Below are 19,500 nucleotides of genomic sequence, written 5' to 3'. Positions count from 1 at the left end.
GTAAATACTGTTGTATTATACTCTAAGTATATTTTGACTGCAATACTTTGGTAGTCTGATTTAAACTAATAGAAGTATTGAAAAGCTCGCCTATCAGAAGTTCATTTCAAGCAGATGTGGAGTACACTGAAGTGCCTAATTACAACATTTGATTAGTTTGTCAATTGGGTTGTGCAGCATCGCACTGATAAATCAGCCCAGTTTATGTAATTGTTTCATTTTTTTCTATCAAGGACACACCTGATGAGTTTCTTGCACACCAATCACAAACGGGGTTCGGGAACTACAACCACAACACTTGCAGATGCTGGAAAGCTTCAGCAAGTGCTGTGAGCAGATATGTTTGGCGTGGAATTGTGTTAGCACAATGTTAGTTCACTGAATGTGTATGCTCAGCATTGTACGTAATGGGAGTAGTGACTTTAATATAGTGACGTTATTGACCATATTTAATAGTCAACTAGTAAAGAAAAGCAATATAACTATTTCAAAGTGACGAAACTAGCTTGACTCGCTTCATCCTGGGTGGTGCTATGCAAAGAAGCAATAACATTTCTTCTAGGAGCCATTTTTGTGGATAATGTTTTAGCGACTGCGCCGAATTATTATTAGTTTTATGAATGCTTTTAGTAAGAGATATCGTCCACGAACTTCAAAACACTGTTTCTCCTTTGGCAGAGTCCCGAGGAGAAGATTGAATACTTGGAACCTTAATAAGTGAAGACCTGGTCACCGGCCAAATGATTACCTTCAATATGCAGGCTATATAAGGCTCTAGAGCAGTCAATGGGACTGTAATTCAGGTGTTCAGTGCGTCATGGTGTTTGCGTTTGTGTTCGTTTCTAATGTGTATTTGTGGGATGTATTTAGAAGTATCTTCAAATACCGCACGGTCACATTTACTAACAAAATCCCCCCAAAAATGTGTTGCTGGTTTTTAGTGCACAAATGGCATCTTGAGGGGGAAGGAATTATACTTTCGGTATATCTGAAACGTTTTCTGATTAATATTCATGATATATTTTGAATACCTTGCGCACGTATTTCGAATGGGGACAAAATAATACAGAATGAATACAAAATGAATATTGATATTCAATATATTTCAAATTCGTTTCAAGTGCTGCTTCTTTTTGCTAAGGGATGACACTACACTCTTACGCGTATATCCTGCTCCCTCCAACAGGCCCGTTAAATGATTTTGGTGGGTACCGTGCTTTCACGGAAAGGATTGAGTAAGACCCCGCACGCCTCTGAAAAACTATGACGAGTCTCTTACAAATTTTAAGAATTCTTGAACGTTAGGATGGTTCCTTTAAAAAAACTTCGATGGATATCTCGGACCCCTCAAAACGTTTTGGAGGGTTTGTCAAAACATATTAGAAATCCTGTTAGTCCCCACAGACGGATTTTCAATATAATGGGGTCATGTGATCGCACTCCTCGCCACCTGCTCTTTCTCGTCTTTCGTCGCCCGTTCTCTAAAGCCATTGCGCGCGAGAATGGGGCGGCCCAAGTATACGCTGAAGCAAGCAGCGGCTGCTCGAATGAGTAACCGCACGCATGAGCGAGAGCGTCATTGATGTGTAGGCGCCGACGGAGTCTCACCCTGAATCTTACGATAGAAGGCGTTCGACGTCAAGATATTGCAGTGTGTGAAAGTGAGGTGGCACGTAGAAGAGAACATCACCGAGTGAAGAATAGACACGCTGTAGCGACCAAACAATTTGTGCAGCGCATCCGCGAGAACGTGTTTGGTGCTATTTGTTCAGCGTGCGATCGGTTGTCGTTTAAGCGAAACCCCGCACGACGGAACATTATTGGAATTTCTAGTCAATCACGAAGAGATATCATCAAAATGTCGCAACAGCTGACGTTGTTTATTCTAATCACGTCGCGAGATGATCCTCGCAAATTTTTAAGCGATACAGGAGATCGATAAATTGAAACAATAAGGGTGCGACACACAATGGGTGCGAGAAACGATAGCAAACTGCTGATATCTCGGTTCGATATTCACTGAAAATTGCTGACTGAGCTGATGCAGTCTTCAAGTGGGCCAATGATATTGTGATTAGGCACGTTGTTCAAACATAGACCTTGAGCACCCTCGGAGTTTTATGGCTACCCTGGGGCAACTAGCACTTTGGAGTATTGATACGTATGCAGAGCGGAAATTCGTCTGCGTCTTGCACAGGTGTTGCGATGATGTCAGAACGCCGAGCTCTTATTGGCTAATTAAAGTGGGTAGACCTCAAGGCATGCAGCATTGAGGTCTCCCCACTATCCTTTCAATCAAAGCCAATCAGAGGACGGCGTCGTTATTACGCCATCGCAACCCCTACACAAGAAGCAGGCGACTTGCTGTCCTCATTGGTCTACTGTAGCCGTAGACCTTGATCCGGTAATTTTCGATGGTGGTATTGCAAGCACTCAATTGGTTAACGAAATACAATGTAAAAAAATAGTGCTATGGTATGTTTTTCTAGTTAATTATTGCGCGCGACAAATATAATGATGTTATTGGTTTATTTTTTATCATCTTTGTTTAAAACTCGCGACGAAACTCTCCGAGACGACAAATCCTTCATCGTGCACGTCACGGTGGTGTTGGACGTTTTCATGTGTTTGACAAATCCCTTTTGCTACTTTTTCTTTTACAAAACGAAGATCATTTTTAATTGAATGGTAATAAAGACTGCAGTATTACTACATTTGACATTTTTATTGTTTCTTCATTTGTCGCGAACGTACAGGACTTCTTGGTCTTCGAAAGAAAAGTTTCAAAAAGTGCAGCCTTTACTGTTGGTTTTCGTTGAGGTTATTTTTCTAGAATGATTAATAGAATACACATTCTTTGTTAATCATTAGTGTTTGTCTATGCGGCTATACCAAGACGTATACGAGGAAAGGGATGTTATTTCTCCTTAATGTGAGGGAAAGCCTTGTCTATAAACTGTACGTAAGTACACTTTATTGCAGTGAAGGTCCGGTTTACACATAGTGACCTGCGTTCTATTGTCTTCGAGAATTTATTCTGTGGAAACAACCCAAACGAGTTCAAGTTGCACTTTTTAATTAAGAAGCAGTATTTTTGGGCGACAGGCTCTAGTGAAAGTTTAATAATGAATTTGGTGCAACCCAACATGGGATGCGATTTCTTAGTGTTGAGAATTACGATGCAGTGCATGGCGCGATACATATGTATCGCGATAGTATTTCGGAAATACATTTCGTATCTGTATTTCTTTATCGCGATTAATTTTTTTCACCAGCATCTGTATTCCTGTATCGATATACAGTTGGAATGTTTCTTTGTATGGCGATACAATCAGGATGAAATGTATTTTGCTACATGTTACATTTCTCGAGAAGTACATCCTTGCCCCCCCCCCCCCTTCCCCCGAAAACAAATAAAAAAAATCTGAGCACGAACACTTTTGTTTGTTACTTCTGAGGGCACCAGAGTCAAAGATATGGTGAGGCATTGTTACTATGCTGACCAAGGTTCCTTCCCATTCTCCACACTGTTTTTTTGTGCATCCTCTTCTCCCTTCCGATAAGTGTTGAGTAGTCGGAGACACGAACCAGGTGGCGTGCCAGGAGTGGAGTCGGAGCATCTTCTGCCGCAGGTTCTTAGGTAGGAATTTCTTGAGTCATTGTTTCCTGGCATGAAATGCCCGCTGAAAACCATCTTTCTTGCCTTAGCGTACACAGTACACCCAGCAGGCAAAGCTGAGTCACAGTCTCTTGCAGCACGAGCCTGGCGATGGTTGCCTTGAAATAGGAGGATTACTTACGCAGTGAAGTTGAGCACATCTTCGAATACGGGTGCGGCTGCGCCCGTAATAATGCACGGCTCAAGGGTACGTTATCAGACTACTTGAACGTGACCCGCTGCTGTGGTGACCTGAAACGCAGGAAGGAGGCCAGAGGTGGCTTTGCTGTGCCGACCCAGGCTTCGTAGACCTGCGACCCGTCTCGAGCGGGCTGTTTCTCGGAGAGTTCGCACCTGTGCCAGCAATATCAGATCGCAATCCACGAGGTCTCTGTTTGCATGATGCTAGGCGAAACTTGACGACTCCGATGTATGCGTCGGTGGCGGAGGGTCGGTAGAAAGGACCTTCACAAGAGGGATACAACCGTATCGTTGTTTCAGCCGTAACAGGAGATAATACATGTGTTCCAGGATGCTTTAGGGGTCGAATATTTTCAAAAGATTCCAAATGACATTAAGGTAGCAATTTGGGCCAGTTGGTTCAGGATAACCCAAAGAAGCGCGAAAAAATACAAGGACGAGGAAGTAGACAGAGAAGAGCGCACTCGCAACTGGTTTTTACTTGTGAAAACAATCATATATATAGCTTCGAACAAACACATACTCTCTCCTAAGATCTGTTCAACCCCCGTAACAAAAGGAATACTCATTCCCCGATAAAGAAAGGGACGTGTCACTTATGCATTTTTTTATGTTCTTTGCCTGCATTTCGAAGGCCTCATGCAGTCCTCTAGAAACCCTATCCGGGTATCTAGCCAGAAAGCTGGTGTCGCCAAATGACGGGTTACATGGGCAACGACTGCAGTGAGTGGCAAGATGTCCCGATGGAGTGGCTTTCGTCGCCGCGGCGTGCTCTCGTGCACGATCATTGAAGCACCTTCCCGTCTGGCCAATATAAGACGAGCCGCGTGACGTTGGGATTTCGTAGACAACACCCGTTGCTTCTCTAAGATGGCTCTTCCGCACTCTCTGAGAAAACCCGTAGCTTCTCTAAGATGGCTCTTCCGCACGCGCTCTGAAAAATGTTGCAAAACACAGGTGCCACAGAAGAGCCAATACAGATGAGAAGCAAAAAAGGGGCATCTGTATTGGCTCTTCTGTCGCACCTGTGTTGTGCAACATTTTTCTCAGTGCGTGCGGAATAGCCATTTTAGAGAAGCTACGGGTCTCTAGCAGGTTCAAAATATTCCGATTTGTGGATGACTTCCTCATTCTAAGTAATCAGGCTGACGCACTAGAATGTGAAGTGAAAGAAGTGTTGGAGGTGTTTGGGGACTTGTGGCAGTGGCTTAAACTTTACGCATGAGGAGCCAAAAGAGGGACAGTTGCAGTACGGTCCGAGTAAGGTACAATCATTTGAAATTCCTGGAAACACTCCTATATTAAGAAGATCGAATCAGTCTAAAAGAAAGGAGTACGTTTTATTTTCCGTTTCTACGACAGAGACTTATCCCCCATCCTCTAACCTTACGGCTCTAAGCTTAAGTCTTCTTTCGAATAGATGTCACACTGCGAGCCTTAAAGTCCTTGTTAACTCGCCGCGTCTCACCTCATTAGACATATACATAAGGTTGCACATAGCGTCATCAACAGGGAGCCACCATGACCTAAACATTTCAACGTTTTATGCTCGTACTGATATGTTTAAATACCGTTTTTTCCCCTAGATCAAGTGAATATTGGAATCTACCACTCCGTAACATCCGTTTATTACCTCCAGGTGAGTTTCTTTGTGCGGTTGTCATTGATTGATCTTATTTTACGATGTTTCATGTTTGTGACCGCCCCTTCCAACTCCTGCAGTATCCTTGACGGGGATGCAGTATGTCAAACTAAATGAAAAAATAAACACTGTGGATCATCCAAATATCTTGGTAAAATTAGCGCAAAGACAGGGGAGGAATAACGTAGAGACAGAAAAAACAACTCGTCATTAGTTGTTTATACAGAAGTTCACTCTGCTAGAACATGGTGACATTGTTACCCGCTGTAGATAAACAATTTAGCCAGTGCAGTACGGCTGCTGGCCTGGGGGCTGCCTACAACTGACGTATAATATTGTGAGAGAAAGACAAAAGAAAAGTACTGACATTTAAAAGAGGATGACAGACAAATAAAAACAAGAAATTGTAATTGCAAGAAGCAAAAAGAAATAACGATAAAAATCACGGGGAAGAAAAAAGGGTTAGGTTTAAGCTTGATGGTTGCTCACACTTCAAAACGACAGCGACCTCCAGGACACGAGAAAAGCTTCTGTTCACGAACTTAAAGGCTAACGCATTTCCTGGTGAACATGTCAATGTTCTTTACATTTTGTCACCTGGGGCGCATCCAACACGCTACCGGACTCAAACCTTAAGGACACTGATCAAGGTATTGCCGTTCTTTCTCCGATATGGCTACTAGCAGAGCACTGATGCATACACCTCGTGTTTTTATAATCATGTGCGCTTTGTAGCTTTCCCTACATCTTTTTTCTCGGAAACGCTGTAACACTTTTGTGCTTTTGAGCAATGGGGTGCATTGGCAGTCCCGAACGTGTACCGCTAGATGTCCTGCAGGTGAAGCCTTGAGGGGCTTTAGCCTTGGGCGAGAGGTTACGCTCTCTCAATCTAGCATTTATGCAACTACCCGACTGTCCCACATAGACTTTTCCACATGAAAAGGGTATTTCTTAGGCTACTCCACTGAAGCAGTCCACATATTTGTGTTGATGAGTTACTTCGTGTTGACGATTAGGTAAATCATTAACACAAATATGTGAACTGCTGTCGGAGAAAGAAAGGCAATACCTTGGTCACTGTCCCGGAGGTCTGAGCCCGGCGGCGTGTTGGATGCAGCACCAGGCGGCAGAATGTAAAGAACAGTGGCATGGTCACCGGGTAAAGTGTTAGCCATTCAGATAATGAACAAAGGTTTTCCTGATGTCCTGGAGCTCGCTGTCGTTTTGAACAGCGTGACCAACCATCAAGCTTAGACCTAACCACTTTTTCTTCCCCGTGTTTTTTTACTGTTATTTATTTTTTCTTCCGCTCCTTACCTCACTGAAAATTTCTTGTGTTTTTTTCCATGTGTGTTTTCTCTTTTAAATGTTAGTACTCTTCTTTGTCGTTCTCTCACAGTATTAAACGTCAGTTGTAAGTAGCGCTCTAACATGTCTAAGTTCTTCCTCCCTTGCCTTTGCGCTAACTTTGCCAAGATGTACAGCCAACTAGCCCACCAGATGATTTTAAAATATCCAAATATTTTTGTGTAACGTTTATGGATAAATCTCTAACATCTTTCGCACCGCACAGAGTGTTGGTTATACATCCGTCCTAATCTCCGAGAAGGAAAATTACTACCTTCATATTTTGCAGTCGCATGAGGATTTAAATTTCATCTATATCACCTTACAATAAAAAATCAGCATTTATTTCGTATGTCCTTGACCAAAAAAAAAAAAAAGATCAAGCAGCTCGAAATAAATACACCAACCTAAAGGAATTATAATAGGCTTTCCTTCGCACTTTTATCGTTGCATGAATTTCCTTCCTGAAAATATTCCGCTGAGCGTTCTGCTTGTGAAGCCGTCAGCTGACGAAACTAAGCAAAAAACTAAATAAAAACCATACGATGCATTAAAAAAAAACTTTCTTGAACAATAAATTGAAGCAATGTATGTTTACTTATTTAAAAATCAAAACAATATACTACAAAATGGGGAAAACGAGAGACATGTATAAGCTCGTCAAAATGCTCCGGCTTTATTTTGTGCATTATTTTTGTACTTGGAAGGCCAATCTACAAAACGTTTCTCCGAAGGCTAGGAGAATTCCCCTCGCCACGCTTGCCATTTCCTCCTTTCCAACTGCTATCTTGACAGCGGGAAAATCCGTTTGTTGCTACATCTTGGGGATGAATGAGCTGGGATGCGATTCTGGCTTATACAGCCCCAACAAAGGAGTTCCCCCTCCTTCAACACAGCAGCAGGAGAGGAGAAAATGGGAAGGGCGGTGACGAGGATTTTCTTCCCTTGCGGAAAAACGAATGGAAGTCGGGCTTTAACAGTACTCGTGTTCAACCAGTTTCGTCCCTCGATGTTATTCTAATGACGACCCCTTTCTAGTGCATGGTTACTCATTATTCTAGATAGTAATGCCCGGGCAATATTTATTTTCCTTTGTGAGATCTTCAGGCTCCCCTAAAATTCAGCGGCACTACATAATAGTGTCAGATTTAACCGTTAAATTGGGAATACATCTTTGCTTTTAAGATGTTCAATATTACCGAAAAAACTTAGCTTAATCGGATGATAGCGAGCGAGCAAAGTAAGCACCCCTCGCCTGCCAGCTCTTGGCAAGCTTGACGCCAAGGGTCATTCAGATTCACGAGCCACTGATACTAATAAAAGCCCGCTGATATCTTCTGCAAGTATATAAAAGGTTTTTGCGGCCGATAATGTACTCGTTTGCATAGGCGTTCTCTTCTGGAGAAGTGGACGTTGAGAAAAGTGAGTATCGTACTTGTTACTTCACTCCAGTGTTTCGGAATGGGCAGCCCCATTCCATTCCAATTCCAATCTGGGGAATTAGAGTTTTTGATAATTCAATTCCTTTCAACTCCTAGCAATGGGAAGACTGGGCCCATTCCCACTCCTGGAATGGCTGAATCGATCCATTTCTTTAATCTAATTTCTAAGCGTAAAAATTGGCACTTGACAGCTACATTGTGTTGCCGGCATAAGCAGCATAAAGCTGACATTATCAACGCATAGACTACTGCAAAAAATGCTAATGGCCTCAAAAAGCACTGATTTGACTAAGCGGAGCACTGGTGTACCAAAGTGTTTGTTTACATTGTACTGCAAACACCAAGAAAGCCCCTTGATATGTCGATGCTTGTTTAAGACATCGGGCTTTAGACCACGTGGCTCGCAACGAACTGCAAAACTCAAATCCTCTCATTTTCTTCGTTTTTTTTTTTGCAAACTTTTTTTTTGCATTTAATTTTTAGGACATACGCGGCCAGCGTGTTTGTTTGGTAGCACCATAAAAACATCCAGTTCGTGCGTGGCACAGAAATCAGCTATATCACTGTATTCTTCAAATACACCCGCAACTGGGCTAGTACGCTGCTAGAAGCGACTCCATGAACAGCGGCAAGAACACGTCCTCTGACAAAGTGCAACCTCTATGGCGCAGCACGAGGGACCGTGTAGACCATGTCACGAAACTGTCTTTCTGCAGGTCTAGTCAGTTCGGTCATGCGACAGGAGTGGTGACGATCTTCTACTTCACGTTACGATGGACTGCAGCAGACAACACGAGAGCCATCGAAACCAATCCAGTGCCTTCTGAGTGTCGCGTGACCCTGGGGCGCAGCAACGCGCCGTGCGTGTAGTCCCCCTCACGGTGCTGGATTGCCTGGGGTCACTCGTAGGGTCCGCAGCGGTCCATCGCAAGGTGAAACAAAGTATGCAAAGGGAATGAGCGGGTATCCTCTAGCTTGCTTGTAACCCTAACCCACTTCAATACAAAACATAGAACACAGAAAACAACCGTCGGGACAAAGACCAAGAGGCGGACTTGCACGTAAAATTTGAGTATAAAAAAACAAGCGTCGGAGCAAAGCGCAAGAGGAGAAGAGGGAAGTGAATCTCGCTTTGTTTAATGCCGAAGCGAACCCACATTTTGCACTTCAAAGGAGTGTGCGTGAATGAACCTGGAAGGCAGCAGGGTTGGCCGCCTGCTAAACAATGCTCCTTAAACTTTAAGAAAACAACAACTGATCGTCTTTCGGCAGCGTGCGAGTCAACGAGTTATCAGAACTGGTGAGGAGCCGTGCGTGGCGGTTTCGTTCTTTGTCGCTCCCTTCGTTTCTTTTGCTTGGTGCTTGGTTTCTTGCTTCGCTCTCGTGTAACGCCGGTGAAGCCCGTCGCCCTCGTGTCCGTGAAAGGCGCCACCGCCACACAACCCCCCCCCCCCCCCCCCCTCCGCTCTTTGCTTTGACGCTTGCTTTTTGTATTGCAGTTTCTTGCGTATAGGTTTGTTAGAGCTCCACGCGGGCTAGCAGTTTCCCGCTCAATTTATTTCTTAGTAACTGACTTGCTGACCGGCTCGGCGTAGCTAACTCTAAGCACTAAAAAAAGAAGAAAAAAAAAAAAAAACGGGCTTATTCCATTCCCATTCCATTCCGGGCAAAAGGCAGCTAATTGCATTCCCATTCCCTTCCCCTCAATGTTGCCGCCATTCCATTCCCATACCATTCCGGGGTCGTGAAAATGCGGAGTGATTCCGGAATCATTCCAACTCCGGAGTGGCAACTCCGCAACACTGCTTCACTCAATCAATAAAAATGCCATGAATTCATTGTAGAAACAAACTAGTACCATACTAAGGCAATATTGATGACATGTTCGGAAGTATTCTTCGGGGATTAGTTTTAGATGAAACATTTTTAGATGCTACCTCCGTTTTATAAATAAATGTTCGCGCTTAGAACCCTGGCTCCTAATCTTCCTATCAGATTCCCTCTATAAATCAAAGCGCTGTGTGGTCAGGACGACCAAGAATGCCATTAAGAAAATAAATTTTACATTGCACTAGCAATTGTGGCTTAAAAAACTACTTTTAAGAAACAGTTTGATTTCTACGACAGTTAACTTTTCATGACATCATAAGTGTTCTTTCCTTAACAAGTTTTCATAAAATTGAAGCTAACGAGCTTTTTCATAACCGTATTAAAATCTGTATGGTAAAAATTAAATAGAACTATTTTATTCGTAAACATCTATTGACTATATCAGCTCGTGGCGACCGTAGCTTCCACTCTTCTTTCCCAAACCTCCCAGAGAAAAGAAGTTTCTTTTTTTTTCAGGTTTACTGATTAAGACATTTCTTATAATTGACTTTTCCCTGTCAGAGAGAATATAATGATGGATCTAAGTTGCAATTCACACACTTGCCTGAATCCGACCGAGTCCGGCCGCAAAGGCTTGCGACGTTAATCATTTTACGGGTTGCTACGGCGACGGGGTTTCAAGCCGCTTACAACGGCCCCGCTCCCATGGCAATCCATAAAAAGATTAACATCGCAAGCCGTTGCAGTCGCGCTTGGTCAGTATCACGCAAGTGTTTGAACTATCTTGAAGTTATGATTAAATATTCTTAACCTCTAAATCCCCGTTCACCCACTTGCGTTGAACGACGACCGACTGCGGCAAGACCGATTTTTAACTCTCTTGCGACGGCGTACTACCTTCTGCATTGCTGCGCAGCCGGTCGTAAACCGTCCCAAGAGTCTCAAAAAACGCTCTTGTCTCTGTCGGTTGTAGTCAAATGCAATTGCGTGAACGGGCATTAAGGATTCTAGTGATAGTTTGCATCTCCGCAAGGAATAATACAATTGAAAGTTAAAATAGATCAGATGTTTAGCGAAAAAAATAATAATAGAAATAATAATAATAATAATAATAGAAATAATAATGTTTATCTACGCCTCTAGTAGTCCACTTGATAGACAGGCTGGTCAGTCAAAGCCAGACAAAAGGCTTGTTGGACAGGACCCTACAGTTCGTGATCTAATCGCTTCCCCACACATGAAAAGTTCTAAGCGGATGGTACATCACACATACGCTGTGCTACAAACACTGATGGTCACACAAACAAATGCACATACACAGCGCAGTCAAAAAGCTGCACTAATACATCGAAGCACTAACTGAAGTGTTTTTAGTGAGTTCACTCCACAGTGTCGTCCGGAAGGCTATTAAATATAGAGGGAAAATAAAAATTCTGAACTCTTTTTCCATACTTTGTTAGAACAAAAGGCCTTTCATAGCACCCTTTGGCTGAAGCTATCAAAACCCGAGAAGGGGTACTTTGAAATGCAGAAGTGTTTCACACCAGAAGTGTTTCATTCTAATAATTATTCATAACTTCATTTTTTTTATTTTCCTAATTTTTATAATAGCAATAATATTAATATTAGTAATAATATTATTCTTGAATTACTCCTTAAATAAAAAGTAGACAAATTGCAAAAGAAAAAACCTGGGTCTTGCCATTTCCGATTATCTGTGACGCTCAATCCAAAGTGTTTTGCTGCCCAAATGTGCAGCTTGTAGTATTATAATGTTACGACGACGTTGTTTGTTTCCGGTCGCCCTGTAATAATCTCCCGAATTTTTGAATAGCTAAAGACTGTACGACTTAGAAGAATAAAATATATCTTAATAGAAATACGCCGCACCAAGGATGTAGTATAAATTGCTTGAGCAGAATCTTATGTTACAACTCTAAGAAAAAAGTATCACGATGATAGTGCTATTAAATGCAAAGGCGCAAGCGAACGGGGCAATCATGACGAAAATAAACCTTCGAGCAGCCAAACAAGGGGGACAGAGGGCAAACGAAAATCTCCAAACAGCGAGGTGACTGGTGCGCGGCCGAAAAAAATCCGCGTGGTCCTGGTACTGAACCAGGGACCTCTTCATTTTCAGTGGAACGCTCTATGAAATGATCCAACCAGGAGATAAACGTCAGTAAAGCGAACGGGTTTTATCAACTTGCTGTCTCATCATAAGCTTTAATATACAGGCCGTTTACCCTTGTTGGTGTTAGACCGGTGGCATTGGGAAAACCCGTTTGCTCTACTGGCGTTTAACTCCTGGTTATCTAGTCGATAGAGCGCTCCACCGGAAATGGAGAGGTCTCTGATTCGATACCATGACCAGGCAGATTTCTTCGGTCGCGCACCAGTCACCTAGCTGTGTTTGGAGATTTGTGTTTGTCGTTTGTTTCCGTTGCTCCCCTTCTCCGGGTTTAATTTCGTCATAGAATACCACTCTTCTAAAAATAGGTATAGTTATTTGCAAATAAAAAAGACTATTTTTTTTTAAGTTTGTTTGCAAAACACAAATAATACACTATGCGAGTCTCTGCAACCTGCTGTGGGTTGATTTTGACCACCGCGCTTCAACATGAAAGTGAGTCATCCCTAACGCAATGCAGTCTCAACGATATTTAGTGAGGTTACTATGCAGCTCCCAGGCAAGTTGAATCCAAGCATTCAGCGAACAAGCGTTGGGGAGAGATGTTACTGGTTCATTAAGAGGACGGAGTTCTTGAAAACAGTATCTACATCTGGCACACAGTTGAAATAGCACTGCAAGCTATCTGCTGTGACAATACATTCAATGCACTGACTGCGTACCGCACAGATGTGAATAAATATTAATCGATGAAACTTGTGTGTGATGTATGTTGTAAAAAATATAAATTCGCACTCTCGATGACAAGATCTACAAAAATGTCGAAAACATTATGCATGTGACAACAGCGGTGATTATAATCGTTATCATTAGGATGAAGGTAAGTGTCGTATAAATTGAGCTAAAATAAACCATAGATATAAAACCGATGAACCAGGGAGGTTTTTAGAGGAAATATCACAAAGTAATAGTGTGTTACTACGTACGATTCTAAAAGTAGGAAGTAGAGAAATATTTTCCTCTTTACGAACGCAATCAAATATAAACATGGTGGGCAAACATTTTTTTAACACAATAAAATGAGCGTTCAGTGATGCGGTCTAACGAAAAATGTATTTTTAAAATAAACAATCACAAATTTTCTACATTTTCACGCAAGCTTCAATTGATTCATTCTAGCCGGTACAGTACTTTCTGCTTTCTGCTTTCGTGGGCCAGTACGCTATCTTGAGTATAATATTTCCTTTTCAGTAAATAAAGTATTATTATTATTATTTACTGTTATTTGTGAATACGAAGCGGCGAGGCGCCTTGCTCAACACTCCCACTTGAAAGTCTGTTACTCGATAATCGGGTAAAAAAAACTTTTTTTTTTTATTTATTGCAAGAATAAACGATGCATCACCGAATATTCAGTCTCCGCCAAAATGCAGCGCTATATAGCCTCTTTCGGGATAATAAGAGCAGGACACACTCGTGCTATAAAGCCTTCACTCTTTTTATTTCAGCGAAGTGAACGCTGTAAAGGAGGTGAGTGAACAAAATGAAATATCTAATCATGACATGCAGATAGCTTTACAGGAGGGGTTTGTCCTGCTTAAACCTCGACTTGCAACAAACTGCAGCTTCTGGGGCCGGATTCCAGAATTCAAGAACTCATCGTTATCTGAATCCGAAGTTATAAGTGATTTTAAAATATCTTCAGGTTGAAAGTAGCGGCCAAATGTATTCGCAAATACGTGACAATAATTGCGTCTGTCACAAAGAACGGGCCCCTTGCGGAGAAATTCACAGTCCGATAGTCATCCCCTCGTTTTGTACGTCTGGTTTATTATAATGTAAATTGACATATGCAGGCGATATGTCGCTCTTGACGTAAAGTTTTCGACAGAGCTAACCAAAATGAAGTATAAGCGCTGATTGACATTCGGGAAATTAGCTAGCGAATAATACGAAGTTCTTGAACCGGCGCTGATGCACAGCAATCCTGACTTCCATCTGACATCTTGATTTCGACGGTAACACCTAGGATGTGGAATTATTTTTATTGATTGATTGATTGTTTCCTCAATGCGTAAAGAAATATATAAGTAAATGGGGTCACCAATGACAAATGTTTAAGAATAAAGTTACAATATATTACCCAAATTATAAATAATTAAGTTGAAAAAACAAATTGTGTTGGAAGCAAAAACATATACCGCAAATTCGCGTGCTCTACGTGGGCGAGAAAGGAGTGCATTATACAGCATTATTCACTTCGTCACGAAAGTGACCAGCATCGATGAGGCAGACAACAGAGGTATGCAGGAGGTTTCGTCAAGGCATGCATACTTAAAAAAATTGCAAACAGCTCTGCTACGTTGTTGACAGATTTTCTTTTCCAGATTTGCTTTTAATGAATAGTTGTAGGAGATCCGTAAAAGGCGCACACGCGCTGCCTCTCCTGCATGCTCATCTGAATCCTGCGTCCTTCTCTGTTATCCTGCCACTGCGCAACATCTGGTCGGCTCAATCAACACCTCCCAGAGAGAAGGCCTCCGCACGCGTCATCGCAGTCAGGTCGATCGAGGCGTGTGATTGGCCACGAGTGCTGTGTCAGTGTTTGGCTGGGGCTTGTGTCCAATCAGCGCATCGGAGGTCGGGCTCGGGCCCAATAGCCGCGTTGGCGCTATCCCACTCTGATGACGTTTCGTAGAGGGAGAAGAGACCATGCAGAGGCCTTCTGTCTAGGTGGTATTTGCTCAGAACGGCGTGCTTGCCACACCCATTCCTTGGATGGAAAGCCGCAAGGGATGGCAGTGTCGGGGGAGTCACTCAAAGATTCCACCGCAGGGCACAAATTGGACACAACTGCTACGTCATCGTTCGGTTGAGACTCGAGTTCTCACTGATTGGACAAAAGATCAGGCCGAACGCTGACGCGGCACTCCTGTCCAATCTTCGCCCTATGCGATCACCTCTTTTGTGTGACGCGCGGAAATTCAGCACTCGGGCTTTCTTATCTACGAGGTGCGGGTTTTGCAGTAAATTACGTAATTTTGCTCGAGGGGCGACGGCGATGGGAAGATAATAATAGCGGACCGGTGTCTCCGCTTACTCCCCGTGATCACCCGGAGTTTGGCGTAAGACGGCCGCCGGACATCGTGCGAAGAATGTACCAGACATGCACGCGTTACTGCGTAAAAAGTAAGAACATATCGTTACCCGCTCGTCACTCGAAAAGAAACGAAGTACCTATCTCGTTACTGGGATTTAAAGGGAACGCGTTACTTTCGATCACATCATACCCGTCCTTTATCTATACTTTTATTGTGTTGTCCTGTTTTAAGCAGTTTCCGCCTTCCAGTTTTTCCGCCGTTAATAACTTTTGCTTTTACCGCATTCATGGACATAATGAATTCCCGCACCATGCAATATTTTGTAGGCAAGAATCACCTGGGGATTAGTGTTGCTGCAGTTGTGAGCATATGTTGTGCATGTGCGTAGAAAGATGAGCGTGACAAAAACGTTTGTGCTCACTGTGTTGCACTGGCTGGCTGCTCACGGGAGGATATTTTTGTGTGTTCAGCATAACAATGTCAGTAGATAGAGCGTTCTTCCTTGAATTCCAAATTCGTGGGTACACCTGTGGTGACGGAGGTAACAATGGTGTTCTTTATCGAAGAGATCGCCTTGAACCCGAATTATGCAAAATTATATTCGAAGTTCGCTTATCGGTGCGAAGACGTCCTAGTATGGTTGCTGAGTTCGGTTCTTTGTGATTCCGGACGGCGCGTTCAAGTTTGACCATGTAACGTCTCGAGTTGGGCTAGTTGCTATTCGTCGATCATAATGTGGAAACTGCTAAAAAAAAAAAAAAAGCGGACGGACCAGAAGAAACGCACAGACAGCAGGAACGCTGACTCGCAACTGAAGTGCAGTCTTTGAAACAGAAAGAACAAAAAATAACGGAAGGAACCAGAGATGCAGTATCAGTCATATTTCTGTCAAACCTCTCGCTCCATTCAACCCCATAGCGGTCACATCACTACGGGGTTGTGTTGTGTTTGTTTGTTGAAAACTTAACCAGGTATGAGGGGCCATTCGCCGATATGGAGTTGAATTAATATATTCAGGGATCACTGTAATTATACCGTAATGCTTTATGCATATATCTTTGATTGGCTGTGTGACTCTTCTTCGTAAAGTCACATGCGTCAGCTGGGATGAAAATCAGGCGGGTAGCTGGTATTCATAATCATAAGAAACGAGGTCACTCATAAAAGGGGAAAAACAGTATCGTGTTTGTCCCCTTTTTCTTGTCTTCTTTTCTGTGTTATTTTTAATGATCGCTTATTAGATATCCTGCACACTCATCCTTATTTTGGGTAGCGTGTCTGGTGCACGTCTCACTCTAGCATTAACTAAATACCGTTACTGGTTACTCCATCAAAAATCAACGAAAATACGTCGCTCGTTCCTTCCCTCGGAAAGTAACAAAGTGGTTACTTTGATACCGAACGAAGTTACTTAATAGAAGTAACGCATTAGTCGTAATGTGTTACGCACAAGTCTGAAGGGCACCAAGTTTTACCATTGTAAAATAAGAATATTATAGGTCATTGTGTCTTAAGGCCGTATCTCGTCTTTTGGGCAAAAATCAAGGCGTAGATAAAGAAAAAGAACAGGTTTAATTAAGCTTGCGCTCGGTGGTGCATTTTTAAAAAAAACATTTGATGTGTAATGAACCCCATGATTTCAGGACCATGCTCGGGAATCTAGCGATTCCACTTCTTCTGGTGCTGCAAGTGGCAGGGGCCACTACCAAGTATTCAAAGTGCCAGTATGCGTGGGCATCTGTTGGAAAGTCTGGAGATATTCTGCAGATCCACGACGGAAAACCGGGACCAGGAGCCGTCGCCTGGGGATCCTTCGAGAGTGAAATTCATTTCAGCGGGTATGAAAACAACGATTTGACTAAGACCGGCGTGAACGTTTTTTTTTTCTTGTTTTTCTTGTTTTTTTTTACTTTTTATGTAGCCGAAGAGTTCCAAGAACGAACTTACTTTTGTGATTTACCTGTATTCTAATATAGTTTTAGAATGAACGTGTTTCCTGTTAGTTGTTTTGTATGCTTTATGCAATGGAATACTGAGCTTCTGGTTTACCAGAAGCCACTCTGAAAAGACAATCGCTGCAACCTTTAGTGGGATGTGGGTGATCTGGGAGGATACGGGACGAAAGGGAGACACAAATGTTTGATTTTTTTCTTTTCTTACCACAGACGCACATAAAATTCATCATGGCTAACCTTCACCAGCTCACCTGCCCGTTTACTGTTTTATCGCTGAAATTTGTTTCGCTCTAAAAATAAGAGTTTGCGCTGTGGCACTGAAGACCTCGTCAGACACCCAACTTTCTCTATAGATTTCATCGATTGACTTTCCCGAGTGCCTTGCAGCAAAGTAAGAGCTTGAGATTTCTCACGGTGTAGGTCTCGTTCAAATAGTACTCACTAGATGACACGTGGGCGTACGATTGTACTTTTTCCAATCGCTTAACGTATAGACCGACACGCTGTTTACAAACAAGCCCGCGTTTGCCCACACCAGGTGTGGGCACTGCGCGTGCGCACGAACCGAATTTGCGCGAAGTGAGGCGTCTGCGCATGCGCCGTGCCGTCTACAGCGCCACCGCGGTTGCGTGACGTCAAGGCCGCGTGTTGGTCTATATATAACACGGAGGGCGAAAAACGATCCAAGATATCCCGTGATATAATTCTACGCGTTTTCCCCCCACAATTGACGGACGTGCAGCATTACATATTTCTTTCACAATTGTCCTTTGGATCATTCGTCCAGAACAAATAAAACTGTATTTTTTTATTTATTTTAATGAAGATAGATGTGCACTGTGCGTATGCAAGAGAAAGCTATATATTGGCGGTGCTATGGACAAAGAGGTTCAATTCAGGCTCTTTTGACTTTCCATTGCAACGTTCCCAGTTCAGAAAAAAAAAGTTCCCACGTTTAACCAATGTTGTCGAATTCCTTGCCTGCGCCTTGTTTGAAAGGCTTATTTTGCGGAAATTTTATAGAGTTTTATGTCGGAGTACTCTTTATTAAAATACCTCGGCGAAAAAATAAATACATGTTTATGTGCCTTCCTATGTTTCGCAATCAAATACAGTTGATGAAACAAATTTTACTTCAAGTATTTTACTGAAAAGACGTATTGCTTTATCAAACTTTTCTTCATGTAATATACAGGGTGTTTTTTAACGAATATAATTTTTTTAAAGCCGTGAAAGTTGTGAAAGTTACACAAATTTGTTCTATGACAGTGAGTTATACGGCCAGGCGGACTTTATGATCAAGTGAGAATGCATCTACAAATTGACTAATTAACGACAATGTACAATATTTTTTTTTAATTAGACGTTTTAGGGCTCACGTTTATATTAAAGAAATGGAGGTAATCAATCTTGAAGGCGAACGCAGTTTTCCAAAATCCTGGATCGAGCGCGCAGCTGTTGGTATTCATTGTTAAATTTTGTTCTGGAAATCTGCGATACCGAGACCTAATGTTCGATGCCCGCCGGAAGGACAACCATCGTTCGACTTTGAGGGTCACGTGTTAATGACGAAATTTGCGTCAGTATTTTTCAATGGAGAGCTCTGGAGATGATTGACTGAATGGATAAACCATGTCAACGGCCGCAACAAGTTGCTTTGCTTTCTGCGCGATATCACTGATTCGCACCCATGATTAAAACGTTGTTCAGTGACATCGTGCAGCAAACCAAATTAACTTGTCGTGGCCTCTAAGATGGCTTATCGCTTTAGTCTGCCATACACAGCCAACTGTGCGCTCGATCCAGGATTTTAGAAAGCTGCTCTGGCCTTCGACACTAATTACCTCCATTTCTTTTACATAAGGATGTGCCCAAAAATGTTAAATTAAAAAGAGTAATTAGTGAATTTTCGGTAATTAGTCATCTTTTAGTTGCGTTTTCTCTAGAACATGATGACCGCCTGGCCGTATAATTCACTTGCATAGACTACATTTGTGTTGCTTTCACGACTTCTTTTTAATTTTTGTTTTATAAAAAACGCATCGAATTTGAATATCTAAATATGTAACATAATTACAAACATACCTTTATTACGTCATGTGATTGTTTGACAAATATACTTGTGTATAAGGGCTGCAGTGCTAAGGTGTATCGATATTCTTGTATTCGAAACCATGCTTATTCCATATAAAA

The 19,500-nt window shown here is 42.4% G+C and overlaps 1 protein-coding gene across 2 annotated transcripts in view; it reads left to right on the top strand.

Moving 5' to 3' along the window:
* Window positions 1–8,212: 8,212 nt before the first annotated feature.
* LOC115308187 (putative phospholipase B-like 2) overlaps window positions 8,213–19,500 on the top strand; it is a 51,885-nt gene continuing 40,597 nt past the window's right edge. The window contains exons 1-3 of one of the 2 annotated variants that reach the window (XM_029984010.3): window positions 8,233–8,270; window positions 13,760–13,781; window positions 16,996–17,190. In XM_029984010.3, coding sequence (XP_029839870.2) covers window positions 17,000–17,190 — 191 coding nt within the window. In that variant the 5' untranslated portion in view covers window positions 8,233–8,270; window positions 13,760–13,781; window positions 16,996–16,999. Of the gene's footprint in view, window positions 8,271–13,759; window positions 13,782–16,995; window positions 17,191–19,500 lie in introns of both variants that reach the window. The other variant, XM_029984008.3, reaches the window with a different exon arrangement.

This window comes from Ixodes scapularis, unplaced genomic scaffold (assembly GCF_016920785.2).
Source record: "Ixodes scapularis isolate PalLabHiFi unplaced genomic scaffold, ASM1692078v2 PGA_scaffold1__304_contigs__length_218370807, whole genome shotgun sequence".
Classification (NCBI taxonomy): domain Eukaryota; kingdom Metazoa; phylum Arthropoda; class Arachnida; order Ixodida; family Ixodidae; genus Ixodes; species Ixodes scapularis.
The sequence above is the reverse complement of the archived record's forward strand: the minus strand, read 5'-3'. Positions and strand labels throughout refer to the sequence as shown.